We start from the raw sequence: 19768 nt of genomic DNA, 5'->3' as shown, positions 1-19768 counted from the left end.
GTGGTATTGTGCACCCTGCCTTTTGCGCTGTTAGGTCTGCTAGAGGGGTGACTTACACAAGCCACAGGTAGTGTAGGTGACATATAACAAAGTAAGTATGCAGTTCCTAATGTGCAAGCAGGCGATATGTATTAAAGAGTGAGCTCTAGTAAATACTAGAAATGAAGGAGGGGAGAAGGAACTTCTGTAATTCAAAAAAACAAACAGCCCATTAGGGTCATGGAAATGGTGTTTCAGATCCGGCTAGTGGAGACACTAAGGTGTAGTGTCGATTTCCAAAGCTGGAGGTGGCGGTAGACCTACCCCCACGTCGCCGGTCTGGGAATTACAGTGTAGGTGACATGACACAGGGATGTGTGTCATGTAGATTTTTCAGTTTTGTCTGCACCCAGACACTTAGCCTTCAATGGCAGTGTGTGGATGTCCAGGTGAGGGGTCCCCAAGGGTGGCACAATTCATGCTGCAGCAGTCTAAGGCCACCTCTGGTCACCAGGCCCTTAGTATTAGGGGTACCTTTTACAAGGGACTTACAGGTGGCCCAGAGGTGTGCCAATTGTGGGTAACCAAGGTACAGTTTTAGGAAAGAACACAGGTGCTGGGGCCTGGTAAGCAGGATCCCAGCACACACTCAGTCAAGTTGGCATCACGTATCCGGCAAAAAGGTATGGGGGAACCGTACAATAAGGGGCACTTTGCTACACCCCCCCAGTATTTCTACATACACTCAGCACTGCACTCACTTAATGCAACATACCACCAAAACAAACACGATCAACTGCAGCTCCGTTACATTTTCTGGATTGTCTAACGCTCAACTCTGCTCCTCCATTCCTTTTATCTTTTGTCTTTTATCTCTTCTTCCTCCTCTCACCTTATTGTGTTAACAGGTTACGCAAGCTAACAACTATTTTGTGAAGTTCAGAGGTTATATATAAATTCATTACTTCACACTTCATGAATACAATATGCAATACTTGTCTAGCTAATGGATGTTCTTTCTCCAAGCGATGACAATGTACAACACTGTTTCTCAATGTGCTAGAATATTTCACTAAATAGTATTAAATATAAAAAAAGAATTTTACTTACTTTAGGCGTATTTTCACTTTTTTTTAAACTATGTTCCAGGGATCCTGGATAAATCCACACAATCTACTGTTTACTATATCAATCCCATGACAGAAAATGATGTGCTTACATATGAACAAAACAATTTGATACCTTCAACCAGTTCCCTTATATGCAAGCATATGAATGTCTGAGGTATTCGAATAAACAGGTCATTAATTCGCATCTTGTAGCTGCCTTTTGCCCAACAACTATTTGCAGCCAAGTAAAGGTAAGCTGAACATCCAAGGAAAGATAGTCATTCTCACCTACCATTTTGCTGTAGCAATGCTAGCAGTTAGATAGTCAGGCATAACTCCTAGGTAGCACAGCAGTCTATGACAAGAGAAGAATTTTGTACTCACATGTTTTGCTTGCTCCAGAATGTCAGCCTGATTTTTATCCAGTACCGGCTCCTTCATCATCGAATCACACTGACTTGAAGCAGAGGCTGCTGATGCCCTTGTCTGGAGCCGAGGGGTTTCAAAACCAAAAGAGCCATCTAGGGAGTCATTCATCAGATGTCCAAGGTGAAGTGGGGACATTCCCCCGCTGGAAGCAGGGGACCCCGAAGAAGACGGGGAAACAGGATTGCTCCCCGTCATTCTGTCCTCCAGCCGCAAAATCTATTAAAGAGAAAATATGTCAGCATTAAAATAGGAGGTTTCACAGAGCATTGGTGGCAACGCTGCAGTTATATTGTACTTACAATTAGCAACACACCATTTGCCTTTGATAAAAAGTTAAAATGCAGTGCTGTAGACAAATCCTACAAAAAAGATATAAGGGGTGAATGTTTACTTTCCAGTGCACCACTGAAGATCCTGAAGCTTTGCAGATTGTTTAACACAGTATAATACAGAAGTGTGCCAAATAGATGTGGTTTATCTCACACGGAGGTTTAAAACATAGCTCTAAAGTTGTAGGCCATTGTGGCCATCGCAAGAACGTATGTAGTGTATTTTACCAAACTACAGAGGGTTGTCAACAGGGCTTGACGCCTGGGGGCTCTCAAATTATAGCAGCAGGTCCCGTAGCAGGAGACTCGATTATTGCCACAGGGGCTGCCACAGGGCTCTAGCCTCCAAACTGCTCCAGGGTGTGCCTCCTTGTTTCCAGCCACACCACGCTCGGAGCGCATAAATTATAGCAGCAGGTCTCACAGAGTGTGTGCGGGCTGCACCTGGGCCAAGGGCGGGCCAGTCCTACACCCGGAAGAGGCTGGGCAACCCCTCTAACAACTGCACCTCAAGAGTGCCTAAGGCTCACTGTATTTTTGACTCTGCTTCCTTGTATTGACATTCAAGAGCTTACTCACTCCTCGGGCCCCTTGTCTATCTTAGTGTCTGTAATCTTATTTGGCAGTTGGCTCGTAAGGTTAAACACAAGACCATAGGGGAGGGGGGGGGGGGGGGGGGAGGGGGGAAGAGATGTTTAATCCCAAGAACCCCAAGAAAGCAAGGAAGACTCCCAGGGCAAATCGTGCCATCAACACAATTGACAATGTATTGACCGAGTGTGAGCAGATACTTACTCGAAATTGCTATGACCACACTGGGGCCCCTAGTAAGGTTTGAGAGTCACCTTCTTAAGTAATAGGCGCTTCCTGTAGGATGTTCCCAATAAGCGGGAGCATCTTCCGGCACCACATAGAGTCGCATACTGCTACGTGTCCCCTCCTCACGACAATCCCTTTATCTATGGTATCACTGGACCCCCCCTTTCAACGAGTTTACCCTGAAACAATTGTTTTGATATACAGGCGGATGTACATGTGGCCCAAACACCCTTAGAGACCCATGATCATGATGTTAAGTTAACTCAGAGTCAAGGTAACTTACCAGGCCTAGGTCATTTCAACTGCAAGAAGACATTCTATGCTCTACTGGCAGAATCTCGGAATAAGGAAGTTAGTGCTTTAAAAACTCTAGTTACCTCATTAACCACCACAGTTAGCCATTTACTTAAAGTTACCAGAAAAACAGTTAAACCTACTCCCCTTGTTGTACACGGCTTTCCAGCTCAGAAACAAACACTCTCAGTGAATGCAACACATTTACTATCCGGAGAATCATTTACACAGTACATTATCCAAGAGTGTGCCCTCTCCAGTCATTTTGCCTGTCAAAGCCTGGGCTTCAAGCTCAAGCTTCTATTCAAAGAATAGATGGTCGCAACAAGTCAAACACGCACACCCATCCTGGCTTATATCAGCCTGGGCACATCTTTCATTCAGGTAGAACTGGGCCTTCAACTTGTGGCTTGATTTCTATGGAAAATGTTCCAAAATTGACTACTTGACCAGTCACACAAATGATTTTTTTTGTGTGCGCTACCTCGCATGCGGGTGGGTCTGATCACACCGTTACAAACGACAACATATCTACCCAACCTACTTCGATCTCACACATTCCATCATCAGGCAAATTTCAATCTTGCGATCATTCCCTATTTGCTTTAAAAAGCCCAGCAAAACTCACCCCGCTGATAATCGATCCAAAAACACCCCTGCTGTCATAACCTTCCATGATATGGCAACTATAGAAGGTATTGATAATCTATCCTTGATTTCCTGTAACGATGCGGGCCTCAGATCTAAAATTCATTACCTGACTGGTCTTTTGTGGATGATCATGACATATGCATCTTTCAGGATACTTGGTCGGTAGAGCCATTCCACAAACCTGGTTCTCTTACATTTTTTATTCCAGCTATTCAGAGCCAATGGAGTAGATCTGGAGGCCTTGTTATTTATGTCAGAGCCTTTCTCAATTGTGAAAAAAGACAACACATTTCTGGATATATATACCAAGTGGAAACTCAATCTTTATAATGTATACATCAGACGCACCAAAGGTGCAGCCCAGTCATACCATCCATATACTAGAAAGCCCTTTTGATTTGCCTACTCCCAATGCGAATCTCTTAATCGCCGGTGACTTCAATGCCACTTTCAAACCCCTAAACTAAGCAGATAATCCTTTGTATAGCGAAGAAGACTCAATATGGTCCATCCCTGCATTGGAAATCCATACAATTCACAAATGGACCCAGATCGCCCTCCAGCTTCAGGCTTAAACAATGGAATATTGCCTAAGGGCCGTGAATGGGCCTACTAAATCTGATCTAGGGGCCCAAAAGCTGTTTCACACGAGTAGAATTGATATCTTGGTAGACATTAGGCTATGGCCTCACATTATTGATATGTATATATCCGAGAGGTGTGAGAGTGACCACAACCCCCTCTCATTGTTCTGAAAGGCCTTGATTTTTTATTCCTCTTGTTCCTATTCCCAACCTCCTGTTGAGGGACATCAGAACAACTTCTGAATAATGCCATCTGAGGTGGAACCAGGCAGCTAGCCATCCTGAAATTATCTTTGCCGTTAAAGCTTAACCTGAGGAGACAATGGAACAGATAGAGAGTGGGCCCTGGATTCACATAGCCAACTAACTACGAATCATGTGGCTTTGTTCGATCGTATAGCGGACCATTTTTCAGAACCAATAAACCCAAAGCCAACCAAGCCAAAAACAAAAACCCATGGTTCGATCTAAATTGTTGCATACACCAAAAACTTTTAACCACGGCTATCAAAAACAAAGATCTATCAGCAAAGTGTACGAATACGCTATCAGTAAAGATAACAGGGACTGGGATGATGCGACGTGGTCCACCGCCAACGCAGCATGTATGGGAAAAAAAGGTCTCTTTTCTGGAAGCCAGTGGCCTCCAGGAGGATGTCAACAGAGCAAGGAAGTAAACAACATAGCTCCCTCAACTTGGGTTGAGCACTTTGGAAACCGGTTTGCCAACACCAGCGGTCACACGTCTGCAAGTTTTCAGTTCCAATCTAAACCCATGGTTCATTGTCTTTTCCCGCAGGAAGATATTTTTAATCTGGCTGATATAGTTAAATCTTTAACAGCTACTAAGGAGGAAGAGCAGCTGGCCCAGATGGAGTTCCAGCGGATGTTTTTCTATCGGACAAGGAGCCCTGGTATCGTTACATTCTTTTTTTAAATAATGCCACTGCGGCTGGCGGCCCTGTACCAGAGTCTTGGAAAGGTGCTAGGGTGATTTCTGTGTTTAAGAAAGGCGACCAGTCATCCCCTTCCAACTATAGGCCGATGAGCCTCAGTGACTGTAGGGGTTGGTTAGGCACCGGTTTGGCCACCCAAGGCCGTTGGGTGTCTGGTGCAGGGGTGCCTTTTGGGGTCGGATCTTCTTACCAGCTCCTGGTCGCGGTGGGGGGGGGGGGGGGGGGGTGTCTTGTGGATTTAGACTACAGGCATCGCCTTGAGGCAGGTCAGGTGTCACTGGATTTCGGGTCAGGATCACCGGGGTGACCACCTCGTGGCGTTTGCCAGCTCAGCCCGTGGACGGCGGGTGCAAAGTGGGGCGGATCCGTGGTGTCCGGCCGGAACCAAAGGTTTCAGATAAACAAAGTCTGTATTCATGGGAGACAGTCTTTGAGGTTGAAGGCAGGAAGGTCCTCCGGGGTTTTTGAGGTTGCTGGCTGCAGGACATACCAGGATTTCGCAGGAGCAGGTTCGAGGTGGAGGAAGGTCGGTAGGACTGGGGCCAAATCAGTGGGCGTCTTCCTCTGGTTAGCTGCTGCATGGATGTTCAGTCCTTCTCCTTGTAGTTTCTTCTAATCTGAGGAAGGAAGGTTCAGGGGTGTCCCGAAATACTAGATTTAGGAACGTTAAATGAGGGACCAATGGGTCCCTTCCCTGGGGTGGGTACACCCCCTATTATGCCACCCTCCAGTGGGAGGGGGGCATGAGCCTGTCCCTGGTTGGCTGAGTCCCCCCATCTGCAAGATGGCGGAGACTGAGAGTTGTGCTTCACCTCTCCTCCCTCACCTGAGGGGTGGAGTTGGCAGAGGTGGGCACACCTCTCTTCCTCACTTGTTTATCCCGCCAGTTCTCCCACCCAAAGCAGGTGTCAGAACCAGTGTGGACCCCTTGCTGAAAGCAGCAAGTGGCCTGCGGAAGCTCACAAAGGCAGCAAGCCTGTGAAGCTTGCCCTTCGTGAACCCTGCCCATCCTGGGGGGAGGAGGCTTGGCACCTCTTCCCAGGATGTGCATTGTTTCAGGCCCCAAAGAACAGCAGGCTCTCGACCCAGGGGTCCAGAAACATATCTGGTGGTAGCAGACGAAAGCAGCCCCTCAGCCTAGACACTAGTGGTAGGTTAGTTTTCAAGGGGCATCTCTAAGATGCCCTCTGTGTGCATTTGTCATTAAATTCCACACTAGCATCAGTGTGGGTTTAATGTGCTGAGACGTTGGATACCAAAACTTCTCAGTTTTCAGTGTAGCCATTATGGTTCAGTGGAGTTCGTAATGACAAACTCCCAGCACCATATACTCTTAATGGCAGCACTGCACTTACAATGTCTAAGAATGGACACTGTAGGGGTACAGGGCTCATGGACCTGTACCCTCACCACTAGTGTAGTGCACTCAGCTAGAGGGGTGACTGATCAATGCCAGTGCAGTGGGTTGTAGGCTTGGCACACAGATGTGTGCCATGTCAACTCTTCACTTTGTTCTGCACCACAACATGCAGCCTGCAAAGGCAGTGTGTGAGTGTAACGGTACAGGACCTCTAAGCGTGGCACAATAAGTGCTGCAGCCCTTAAAGGCCTTCTCTGGTCACAATGCCCTGGGTACCTGTGGTACAATTTACCAGGGGCTGACCTGTGGCCAGAGATGCCAATTGGGTTTAGGCTTCAATGCAGTTTTAGGGAAGGAACATAGGCCCTGGTTACCTGATTAGCAGGAGCCCAGGGCACACTCAGTCCTCATCATCAATTAACCTTTATTCGGATATAGAAATATCCATAAAAGAGAATGACATAAAAAACCAATAACACATTACATGTTATAATCAATATACACATTATTAAAAACAATAACATTTTCGCGGCTGCTATAAATAAGCAAATGGCATCACTGAACCATCTTAGGCTTGAAAGTTAGGTAGGACCACTTAAGAAGAATGGGGCTATACAGCAAAAAAAAAAAAAAAACAATTTTTACAAGTTAAAACGGGGTAATATATGCTGACCCAGGCCAGTCTAAACAGCGTGAGACTCCCTAATATCAGTGGACCCGCCATTCAGCAGTATTAAGCGGGTGCCAAAAAACTGCTACCGGGACTAACTAAAAATTAAAAAAACATTCATCATACACTTAGCTGATAAGAACTATAAACCTAGACTATATAGTCGCATCATACACTTATGTGCCCCATAAGACAGGGGTGACTAGTCCTCCCTTCTAGTATTCCTTAGTTTTACAGCCGATCTTAGGAAATTTACAGTGCTGAACAGCGTAAATGGGTCAGAGGAGAGTTTCAAAAATAAGAGTGTCACCTTTGCCTGGTTAATTTTGGAACGTCTTAAAATAGTTTTTAAAAACAATGACCTAGGGTGCGCATAAAAGGGACAAAGTATAACAAAATGGAGTGTCTTGCGGAGATCTCTGATCGCAGCCGCAGGGTCCCTTTGTGTCAATGTCTGCTGCGAACCCAACCGGAACTGATAAAATATGAGGCAGAAGATTCAGTCTAAATCTAGTCATTAAAAATCTATCATGTCTGTTATATGTATTAGAAAGATAAAATTCCATTCCCGGCGATGATTTTGTTAGCAGGTGAGCTCTTACTGAAACTTTCAACAGTTCTCTGTCCTCCCTTTCACAAGCTAAGCGCCGTAAAAATTCGGACTTTATAACGCCCTTGTCTTTGGAGGGGAGTGTGGAAGGCTCATCAAAATAATTGGCATAACCCAACCGACTCAGGGTGTCCCTTACATGTTTGAGCCAAGGTATCCGATGGCCTTTATCCCCCGCGATGCAGTCCTCAAGTATTTGTCTACTTAGACTGGCCTCGGGGTTCGTCCATATTTTTATCCAGCAAGTGATGGGTTTAAAACTTCACCTCTCACTAATATAGGTGAGGCCAAGCTCCTCATGAACTATATGGGAAGGCGTACATTGGGGTACTTGCAAAAGCCTTCTGAGGAACTTGTTTTCTTCTGTTTGAATTAGTGATGTATCTCTAATGCCCCATACCTCACTCCCATACATAGTCTTGGCGCAACAAACCGAACTGTACAGGTGCAGAATTTCATTTGGTGAACAGCGACCTAATCTTGTGGCACAGTTCATAATTGAGTCCATCGTGCTAATTTGTTGGCTGCTTTTATCCAAAATCAGTGTTTTAAAATTAAGATGCTTATCGAATAAAATCCCTAAATAATTAAAAACCTTTACTTTTTCTAATTTATGAGCCTCAATTGTAAAGATAAATTTCTTTGTTGGTCTTTTCCCGGATTCCATGACGTATGATTTGGTGAGATTGGGTAATAAATCTAAGTCCGCAATGAAACTAACAAATCCACGCAATGAGGGACTGTAATCCCCTTCCTGTGCGTGACAGGAGGACCGCATCGTCCGCATATAGGAGGACGGGTATACTTCTCCTCCCAATGCGTGGAGAGTCTACCCCCAAATCCCCGAGCGCCTTATCTAAGCCATTTATATTTAACGTGAATAGAAAGGGCGCCACGATGCATCCTTGCCTCACCCCCCCCAGAGCACGGGAAGTCTTCAGTTAGATCCCCCTCGTCGCTAAATCTGACCTGTGCTGTTGTGTTCTGGTGAAGCATTCTTAAAATATATATCAGACCTGGGTCAACGCCCATGAGCCCTAGAATTTCCCACAATTTCCTTCGGTTTACTCGGTCGAATGCTGCTGACAGGTCCATAAAAGCCAAGTACACCGTCCCCTCCCTTGCCAGGGTATATTTGGCCACCAGGTGGTAGAGGTTAAGGCACTGGTCTGTCGTGGAGCGGCCATTTCTAAACCCATACTGTGTATCTGTGATAATCACGTTTTCGTCTGCCCAGACCGTCAGACGATTAAGTATGGCCCTTCACAGAACTTTCGCAGTCACTTTAATAAGTGATATCGGGCAGTAGCATTGCGGGTCACTCCTATTTCCCTTTTTGAACAAAGGTACAATAACAGCCGTGGACCATGACCTGGGCATTCCTACTTCTACAGCTGTGTTAAAAACTCTAGTGAGTATGGGGGCCCATAGGTCTACCTGGTTTTTTAATAGGTCTGGTGGAATCCCGTCTGGGCCTGGAGCCTTGTTTACTGTCAGACCGTCTATTCCTAGCTTGATCTCACCTAGCGCAAAACACATCCACGTGCTAGGTAAAAATCCTGTGACTGGGGTTAGTGAGCCACCATAGTTGTATAAGTTTTAAAATAGGACACCCAGGCTTCAGGCAGGATATGACAAGCCACCTTTGGCTTATTCGGAGCCTGAAAGCAGGGGTCATTGATTACCCTCCAGAAGCTATTCATGTCCCTACGCTCGGCAGCCTCTCTCAATGTCTCCCAAGCCTGAATTTGTAGGGAGGTTTTTCTCTGTTTTGTGGCCGATTTATATTGAGCCCTACAGACGGCAACCTTACCCCTGTCCTTATGGACCATTTTGAGTGCTAGCTTCAAATCCCTTTGTGCCCTTGAGCAATCTTGGTCAAACCATCTTGGATATGGGTGGTCCTGCTTCTTCTTTTTGCCCCTCAATAATCTATCAATGTGCTGTGCAGTGCCCTCAAAAGCTCTAATCAAATTTCTCCCCTCCACTGTTGGATCTAGGCACCTCCAGATCTGGCTTTCAGAATTAGCGAGAAGCGATCTATAAAATGCTTCCCCGTCTATATTACTCCATCTAATTCTCCTGCCCTGGTAAGTGGCTTTGAATAGGCCACTGGTAATCCTGTTACCCGGCTTTGAGGATGGGTTAACATCCCTCATGGACAATACCAGTGGATTATGATCGCTGAAGGCACTGACCTTTATGCTAAAATGTATGACCCTACATTTAAGCATATTTGTAACAAAGATAAAATCAATGATCGTATCTCTGCCCCTACCCTTAAAGGAAGGGTTGATTGTATTAAACTTCCCGCTTTGAATCAAATCCATCGTATGAGTTAAGTCATAAGTGCCCAGAATCTTGCTTAGTTCCCTACCCTCTCTGGAGTGCTCTAGGTGCCAATCCTTGGTGGAAGGACATGCTGCCCATTTTCCCCTACCCCATTTCAAATAAGGGCACTGACGACAATTAAAATCCCCCATTAATACCAACTGGGTGCTTATATCCCCTACATCTTGTAATCGAGCCAATCTATCATCTAGCTCACCCAATCTGTGCATGGATTGTCCCGCATTGTAAAAATTAATAAAAGTGATTTTTAAGCCCTTCTTGCGATACTTGATCCACTGAATACAGTCTGAGCCCCACCCCAAATCCTCCCAAGTCCCTTGAGTTGTCAGGGCCACGTAGGTTATTAAGCCTCCCTTAGCACGGCCCATATTAGTTTTGCAGGCCGGGACGAAAAACATTATATAGGCACACTCAGTCAAAGCAATTCAGCAAAAAGTGGGGGCAACCGTGCAAAAAGAGGGCACTTTCTCAAACATACATACACACATACATACATATATACACACACATACATATACACCATCCAAAATGTTGCCCAAAAGAAGATGCCACACAAGAGGAGTATACCACACATCTGATTTACCGGCAGCAGCAGTTAAAGCATTCCACCTCAATTCACAATAAAATCCCCAGACGCGTTTGGGACAGTTTAATGTCCTTGTTCACAGGCTTGAGGTAAATGGAAACAGTGGACTTGGTGGGACATCTGTGATAAATAGTTCAAGTCCCGCCCCCAAGGGCACGTAGCACCTATGCTTCCTGGTGCGTTGGTCCCACTCAATCCAACCCCAAGTGGGGGCCACTGATTACCATCCGATATTTGCTGCCCTGGTGGATCAAAATGACAGTCTTACCCCAGTGGGTTTGAAAAGATGCGTGGAACAACAAAAACTGCTGCCAATATTTACCGGCAACGACGGTCTCCTCTTTCCGTCAGCGCCCGTGATTGCTGGCGCTGCAGAGCTGCTCCATCGGCAGCGGGGCATCTTCGCGACCGGAGTAGCCGCTATAGTTCATCCAAAAGGTTGCCCAAAAGAAGACACCACACAATAAACACACAGATATATATATATATATATATCACTTAAAAAACCATAGGTTTCACACATGTTATAGTTAGGTGGATATTTCTCTCGTAAAAAACCAATGAAATTACCCCGTTATAGTTAGTTCAGATAACTATAACTCGCACGACCGCAATCCACTGCTGATGACGTCACATATTACATCACTCATGACATGGTCAGTGGCATCACTGATGACATCATCCTTGTGATAGAGTCGCGGCCGCGCGAGTTATAGTTATCTGAACTAACTACAACGGTGGAATTTCATTGGTTTTTTACGAGAGAAATATCCACCTAACTATAACATGTGTGAAACCTATGGTTTTTTAAGTGAATTTGTACGGTTTTTTAAATGCTAATTCCTAACTATAACGTGTGTGAAACCTATGGTTTTTTCAGTGAATTTGTACGGTTTTTTAAATGCTAGGTTATGTATGTATTATTTTTTTTATATATTTATTTTACAATAAACTACGTATTAAAAAAAAAATTAAAATTATTATTTTTTTTGGTTTTTCGCCGTGCGCGCACCCCCGCGATTTTTTTTTAAACAAATTAAAATGTTTTTTTCTGCCTTCGGGGTTCTTCAGGGACCCCCTGACAAAGGCTAGGGGGTCAGGAACTCTCTACCCTGCCCCCTTTTCACGTTCGCCACCTTCCGTTTTCACTCTCGCACTGAAAACAAACAAAATGGTGGCGGACACTTCCTGATTTCGACCGATTCGAACGTTGACTAACATGTAACCACCAATCAGAATTACGCTCGCGCAAGTTAGGGTGCTCGCACGGTGCACGGCTATAGATATGTATGCGCTTTTAAATGCAATTTTCTCAGGAACTACTGAACAGATTGACTCCATATATGCAAAAGGCACATCCCTGAGTTGAGGACTACCTCTCTGCCAAATTTCAAGTAATTCTGTTCAGCCGTTCGGGCTGTACCTTGGACTAAAGGTCCCTAAGGAAAATTGCATGGGGAAAACGCGTTTTGGGACCCCCCTTTTTTCTCAGCCCCCACTTGACGAATCCCCCCCGAGACTTTCAGGGTAGGAGCGGAGCGGAGCGCCCCACCTATTTTGAAAATTTTGCGAGGATTCGTCAACCGGCGCCAAAGTTATTCCAAATAGAATGTTGTGGATTTCCTATGGAAACACGGTCCTAACTATAACTATCTACTGACGACCGCCAGTAGATTATATATATATATATACACACTTAAAAAACCATAGGTTTCACACATGTTAGTTAGGTGGACATTTCACTCGTAAAAAAACATTGAAATTCCCCCGTTATAGTTAGTTCAGATAACTATAACTCGCGCGCCCGCAATCCACTGCTCATGACGTCACATATTACATCACTCATGACATGGTCAGTGGCATCACTCATGACATACCTGATGACATCATCCGTGTGATAGAATGGCGGTCGCGCAAGTTATAGTTATCTGAACTAACTATAACGGGGGAATTTCAATGTTTTTTTACGAGTGAAATGTCCACCTAACTATAACATGTGTGAAACCTATGGTTTTTTAAGTGAATTTGCAAGGTTTTTTAAATGCTAATTCCTAACTATAACGTGTGTGAAACCTATGTTTTTTTCAGTGAATTTGTACGGTTTTTTAAATGCTAATTTATTTATGTATTTTTATTTTTTTTATATATATTTATTTTACAATAAACTACGTATAAAAAAAAAAAAAAAAAAATTATTTTTTCACCATGCACGCACGGTGCGCGCACCCCCACGATTTTTAAAAAAAATGTATATTTTTTTTTCTGCCTTTTGGGTCCTTCAGGGACCCCCTGACAAAGGCTAGGGGGTCAGGAACTCTCTACCCTGCCCCCTTTACATTCGCCCCCTTCCTTTTTCACTCTCGCACTGAAAACAAAAAATGGCGGCCGACACTTCCTGATTTCGACCGATTCGAACGTTGACTAACATGTAACCACCAATCAGAATTACGCTCGCGCACGTTAGGGTGCGTGCACCCTGCGCGCGTATAGATATTGATATGCTTTTAAATGCTATTTTCTCAGGAAATACTGAACAGATTTACACCAGACCTGCAAAAGGCACTTCCTTGACCTTATGGCTACCTCTGCCAAATTTCAAGTAATTCTGTTCAGCCGTTCGGGCTGTAGCTGTGTCTAAAGGTCCTATGGAAAAATGCATGGGGAAAACATGTTTTGGGACCCCCCTTTTTTTTCGGCCCCCGCTTGACGAATCACCCCGAGACTTTCAGGGTAGGAGCTGAACGGAGCGCCCCATTAGTTTTGAAAATTTCGCGAGGGTTCGTCAACCGGCACCAAAGTTATTCAAAATAGAATTTTGAGATTTCCTATGGAAACACGGTCCTAACTATAACTATCTACTGGCGACCTAAAAACATAGGTTTGGGGGGGTTTTAGTTAGCTGGACATTTTACAAAACCATTGAAATTCCTTCGTTATAGTTAGTTCTGCTAACTATAACTCGCGCGACCGCAATCCACTGCTGCTGATGTCGCATATTACATAATTCATGACATGGTCAGTGACATCACTGATGACATCGAGTGAATGTGGTTTGGTTCGATATTTAAATATGTATTACATATATAGCAATCTGCATTGAAGAATGAGTGGAAGTATAAGTGTCTGGATGGAGGATTTACTAGCAGTTTGATTGACTGTTTAAGTGACTAATTTAAAGTGTCTCACTAAATATATGGGATAGTGATTAAACTGTGAACATCTGTATCACTCTGTCTCTTGTTGTGTAAACTACTGCATAAGTTGGTTACTAGCTATGTGAAAGTCTATATTAGTTATTGATTAGATAAGTGAGTATTTTTATGGGGGAGTGAATGTGTGTGTGGTTGGGTGGGAGGTGTGCGACTGTCCAAAGATGTGTAAATAGTTGATTTAGTAGGTATACAAGGTTAAGACTGCATGTGGAAACAGTTGTTTGGGTGAGTGAATGTCTTTATGGGTGTAGTGATGAGTAAATATATTTCTCAATGATACATGTTCAACAAAGTAGAAATATAAAAGGCAGTGTATGTGACAGTTGTATATAAATAAGTATACATAAGACTCAGTGATTCTATGAGTGACTGTATGGATAACTGTATACTTGTAATAGTGATTTTATAACACTAATTACGAGTTACTATCTATATGAATAAATGAAGTGGTGTTTGTATAAGTGTGTAGCTGAGTAAATGTAAGTATGATCAATTGTTTGCATAAGTGAGTAGGACGACTGCATACGTGAATAGGATGTATGCTGGTGTGTAATGTTGATGTAGGTCTATAAGTATATTTGACAGTGTTCTATTGATCTTTGTCAGCATGTATGAGTGAATCTATAGGTAAGTGTTTAGATGTGTGTGTGTGTAGATCTAGGAATCACTGAGTGGGTTTTTAGAAACGTATATTGGTGTGTCAATGGTTTCAAATATGGTACTCCATATTTTATGAGTGATGAAAGGTTATACTAGTGTAAAATGAGGTGTGTCAGATTGTCACGTGGATGATATCAGTGATGTCACTGACCATGTCCTGAATGATGTAATATGTGACATCAGCAGTGGATTGCGGGCACGCAAGTTATAGTTAGTAGAACTAACTATAACGAAGGAATTTCAATGGTTTTGTACGAGTGAAATGTCAAGCTAACTATAACACCCCTGAAACCTATGTTTTTTTCAGTGAATTTCAAAGGTTTTATTTAAATGCTCATTCCTAACTATAACATGTCTGAAATCTATGGTTTTTTCCAGTGAATTTCAAAGGTTTTTTAAATGCTCATTCCTAACTATAACATGTCTGAAATCTATGGGTTTTTTTCCAGTGAATTTCAAAGATTTCTTAAATGACAATTTTTAAATGTAATAGTTATTTTTTTTATACTGATTTTCTACATTTTTTTTAAATATTTATTTTTACATATTTAATTTTTTTAAATTACATTATATATATTTAAAATAAATGGGGGAAAAAATTATAAAAACTAATGTTATTTTGGTTTTATATATTTTTTAAATATATTTATATAATTTTCTATCCTTTTTCCAAATTTTTTTGGGGAGTCGCGCCCCCAAAGCGTACCTTTCTCGATTACTGCGCGGAACCTCGGCGCCATCTTAGGATTGTTGTGTAGGATCCGCGTTGGAAGTGCGGTGGCGGTCCCCGGGGATCGGGGGGGGGGGCTGTGAGCCCCCCGTACATAATTTTATAAAGCCCCGGAGGGTGGCAGTCCCCAGGGCTGGGGGGCCCCTCTGGGCCCCCCATTCACATAATATTGCCCCCGGGGACTAATTACCAACGAAACGCTGGAGACGGCGCTTCGTTTTTTAAAAATTTTTTTAATCTGCAGGATCCACGCACCCCGAGCGCAGCTTCCCATTAAAAAAAAGAAAAAGCAGGCCTAGGGGGTCAGGGTGTTTCTACCCTGCCCCCTTTTGTGCACATTTTTCAAAGATTTCTTCTGCCTCGGTTCTACCGAGGCCCAAAATGGCTGCCAACACTTCCTGGTATAGAGTGTTGACAGCAAGTAAACAGCCAATTAACATGCAGCTCATGATCGGGAGGGTGCGCGGATCCACTGCGCCCATATGTGATTTTACTTTTGATTTTCTCAGGAACTACTGAACGGATTTACACCATTTAACCAAAAGACACGACTCTGAACCAAGGGCTACCTTTTTGCCAAATTTGGTGTAATTCCGTTTAGCAGTTCGGGCTGTAGCTGCGACTAAAGGTTCCTATGGAAAACTGCATGGGGAAAACACGTTTTGGGACCTCCTTTTTTCTCGGCCCCCGCTTGACGAATCACCCCCAGACTTTCAGGATAGGAGCGGACCAGAGCTGGCCAAAAGTTTTAAAAATTTTGCGAAGAATCGTCAACCGGCGCCAAAGTTATTTGGAATAGAATGTTGCAGATTTCCTATGGAAAATAGGTCCTAACTATAACTACCTACTGGCGAGTGCCAGTAGGGGGTGGTGTGTGGGTGTTTGGGTGTTTGGGTGGGTGGTGGTGGGTGCGTGTTTTTTTGTTACCTATTGGCGGTCGCCAGTAGGTAATTATAGTTAGGACCTATTACCCATAGGAAAATCGTAACATTCTTTTCCCAATAACTTTGGCGTCGGTTGACGAATCTTCGCGAAATTTTCAAGACTCGTGGGGCGCTCCGGTCAGCTCCTATCTTAAACGTTTCGGGGTGATTTGGCAAGCGGGGGCCAAGAAAAGAGGGGTGTCCCAAAACGTGTTCTCCATGTTAATTCCCATAGGAAACTTTAGACACAGCTACAACACGAACTGCTGACCGGAATTACACCAAATTTGGCGAAAAGGTAGCCCTTGGTTCAGAAATATCCCTTTTTGTTAAATGGTGTAAATCTGTTCAATAGTTCATGAGAAATTAGAAAAAAAAAAAGTTTCAATACCTGGGCAGAGCCGAAGTACAAATCTCATCGTGAGATCTGATTGGCTGTCAGCACCTCATCCTGGAATTGCTGGCAGCCATCCTGGGACCAATATACATGATAGTACCCCATAGAAATGCATTGTAGTGAATCGAAGATTTTGAGGGTTACCAAATGGAGAACTATAAAGGGGGATAATAGACTTCAGTTACATTAGAATTCATTTGTTGATGGTACCATACTAATTTCAGGAATAGTGGTGTGTTCTAAGGTGATTTTACCCTGTGAAAAACCTTCTGCTGGGATATCATGAATTATGTTTGAGAGAAAACTGAAGCTAAAATGAGAGCATATTTTCTGTAAATTCACGTATCTTTCTCAGTCATGTGAGAATGAAGTCTGTCATTCTCAGTAAATCACGTACATCCAACAAGGGCAGAGACTGTCAAGTTGATTCCTTTGAGTTCTACTGCAGCTTCCCAGAGTGTACTAAAGAACAACTAGAGCGCTAACAGCCTTACTTATGACAAAAGTATGGCACACCTGAAGCCATCTTGATTGGAATAGACTGGTAACACTTAAAACATTTAATTTAAAAATTGAGGGTGTTCATTTTGCCATAGAAATTATGGTTAGTGCTGCAGAAAGAAAATGTACGGCATGTTTTAAGTGAGATCTCAAATCCTCTATTTCATTAGAAAAGTCTGACATGCAGACTGAAACAATCACTTTCAATACCAGCAGTAGACTTGCAGTTAACTCCCTGGTGAGAAGTAGCTTTACTACAGTGCTCTAATGAACAACTAGAGTGCTAACATTCTGAATGTATGGCAAATGTGTGACATCTGAATGCCTTCTTGATGGAATCAAAGTAAACTGAAAGCATTTCCTACTGAGGAGACTGCAGTAAATGAGGAAATTAGGAAACTTCATAACAAATAAGTCTCCCAAGATGGCCACCAGAGAAAAAAAAAAGAGCCCAAATGCAGCACAAATCACCAAGATGTAGCCCACATATAGCCCAATGACAGAAGTGTACAAAACACTATTTTTAGCTTTTCTGCAGTTTCATATAGTGCAGATTGGTCAGGTATTGGAGCGTTACATCTTACTTGGACCCCTTATTGCGTATTTTGCACGAAGTACATGAGATTGATCTTGAAAAACATTGAACTTTACGATTCTGTTAGCCTGAAGTTGATCTGAACCGGGCTTTCTAACACCCGTTTTTACCTACTGGTTTTAATTAATTCTCACTGTATTGTATTAGGAAAGAGGATTTACTGTTTTTATGTACACTTTTATGATCTAGGTTTCTAAATCAGATCGAATACAGTTTAATTCTATGGCAGGATGGAGGCTAGGATTATGCATATCTTTCCTCACTTAATTTGCATAGCAATTCAAAGAAAACGTAACAATCATTAAACAAAAGACTACACAACCCATGAACCATTAGGGGGGGTAGTCTCCAAGGCAACTATAGTCCAATCATATCACAATCCATCGCTTATATCATCGTGACGTCCCTTCTGCTTCATCTTTCTTCAGTACTCATCAGTTAAGTGCATTCCTTATATTCTTGGCTTAATCTGACGTTGTTGCTGTTTGTATAGCGGTTTCTTGTGCACGTTTTTAGCATTATTGCCTTGGTATTGTTTCATATTCCCTGCGCAGCAAGCTCTTGCCCGAGAGCGTTCTCTCCCTCGCAGTTTCTCCAGCTGTGCACTCTGCGCGCAGTGAGATTCGGTCAGGCGAGGCTGGTCCAAGCGAGGCTGGTCCAAGCGAGGCTGGTCCAAGCGAGGCTGGTCCAAGCGAGGCTGGTCCAAGCGAGGCTGGTCCAAGCGAGGCTGGTCCAAGCGAGGCTGGTCCAAGCGAGGCTGGTCCAAGCGAGGCTGGTCCAAGCGAGGCTGGTCCGTCGAGCGCTCCCGCTGGTCTTCACGCGCGTTTGGGAATCCGGTCACTCCTTTAGTGTCCGCTTGATTCCCGACCAACTCTCGCCTTATTTTGACACTGCTACGTAGTGATTTCCCCACACGGCCACGTTAGTGACCAGCACCACCTCGTGGTGGTAATTGGTGTTGCGCCTCAGTCTATTCTTATAAGAGCTTCGGGGAAAGGCCAGCTGTTGGAGCACCGACGAGGGGCCCGCCTTAAGGATATTAAGAGCATTTGTTCTGTGCTCATACCCGCTGCTATCATGTCTTCTCCAGAAGACCATTTTACTCCTCCTACCAGGAAGTGGAGGAAGAATGGCCCCTCAACTTCTCCCTCCAGCAGTGGACCAAGCCCTCTCTCTGATTATTTCTAGGGTGCTGGCTCCTCTTCGGGATCAGGTTAATAAGCTGGTGAAAAGCATCCTTGGGGTGTTCAGTGACCCAGATCAGGTGGTGGCGGGTCCCAGTAGCTCCCAGATGGGGAATAAAAGGGCTGTTAAGCATAACGCGAGGCACTTGGAAGGATTTGATAAACTTACGGAGACCTTCCTCAAGAGTGTGCGAACACTAAAGCATGCACCCTGCCAGGAAGAGGAGGAGTCCGGAAAAAAACTGCGACGCTGTCACCACTATTGTAGACCCCGCCGGCGGGTTTCCCGGAAAGGGAGAGGGTGTATCGGAGGACGATTTCTCCTCCAATGAGGATAAGGACTCGGGCGTCCCCAGCATCCAGAGTCCCACTCCTCTCAGTCCCAGGTTGGGGACGGGGTCCACTCGGACATGTTCGAGAATACCCAAATTTACCACCCTAGGTCGGCGGAGTGAACCCCTGACACCAAAGTGGCAGAGTATGTGGTGGGGAAAATCCATCAACCCCTTGAAAGGGAGGTCAGGAATAGGATGAGGGGAGAATGCCCCAGGTCCTCACTGAAGGGGAAGGTGGCACACACGCCTGAAATTGATGAGCAACTATGTACCTTTTTCTCCAAGTATATGAGGGATCCCAAGAAAGGAATTGAATGTCTTGGACGTGGTAGGGCCCTTGACCCAAATTATTCAATTGGTGGAGCGTTCAAAAGAGTCAGGATCCCCTTTGTCCACGGATATTGTGGCTGGTTGGGCACACTACCCTAAAACTCTACCCCCTCCACTACCCAAACACCACTGAACTACCCTAAACCCTAAAACACTACCACCAGCACGACTCC

At 44.2% G+C, this 19768-nt stretch overlaps 1 protein-coding gene across 1 annotated transcript in view; it reads right to left on the bottom strand.

The window, feature by feature from the left end:
- SRCAP (Snf2 related CREBBP activator protein) overlaps positions 1-19768 on the bottom strand; it is a 1742136-nt gene that overhangs the window by 1504078 nt on the left and 218290 nt on the right. Inside the window, exon 4 of the mRNA XM_085618450.1 lies at positions 1473-1733. Coding sequence (XP_085474576.1) covers positions 1473-1733 — 261 coding nt within the window. The remainder of the gene's footprint in view (positions 1-1472; positions 1734-19768) is intronic.

The sequence above is a fragment of the Triturus cristatus genome, chromosome 7 (genome assembly GCF_964204655.1).
Source record: "Triturus cristatus chromosome 7, aTriCri1.1, whole genome shotgun sequence".
Lineage (NCBI taxonomy): Eukaryota > Metazoa > Chordata > Amphibia > Caudata > Salamandridae > Triturus > Triturus cristatus.
The sequence above is the reverse complement of the archived record's forward strand: the minus strand, read 5'-3'. Positions and strand labels throughout refer to the sequence as shown.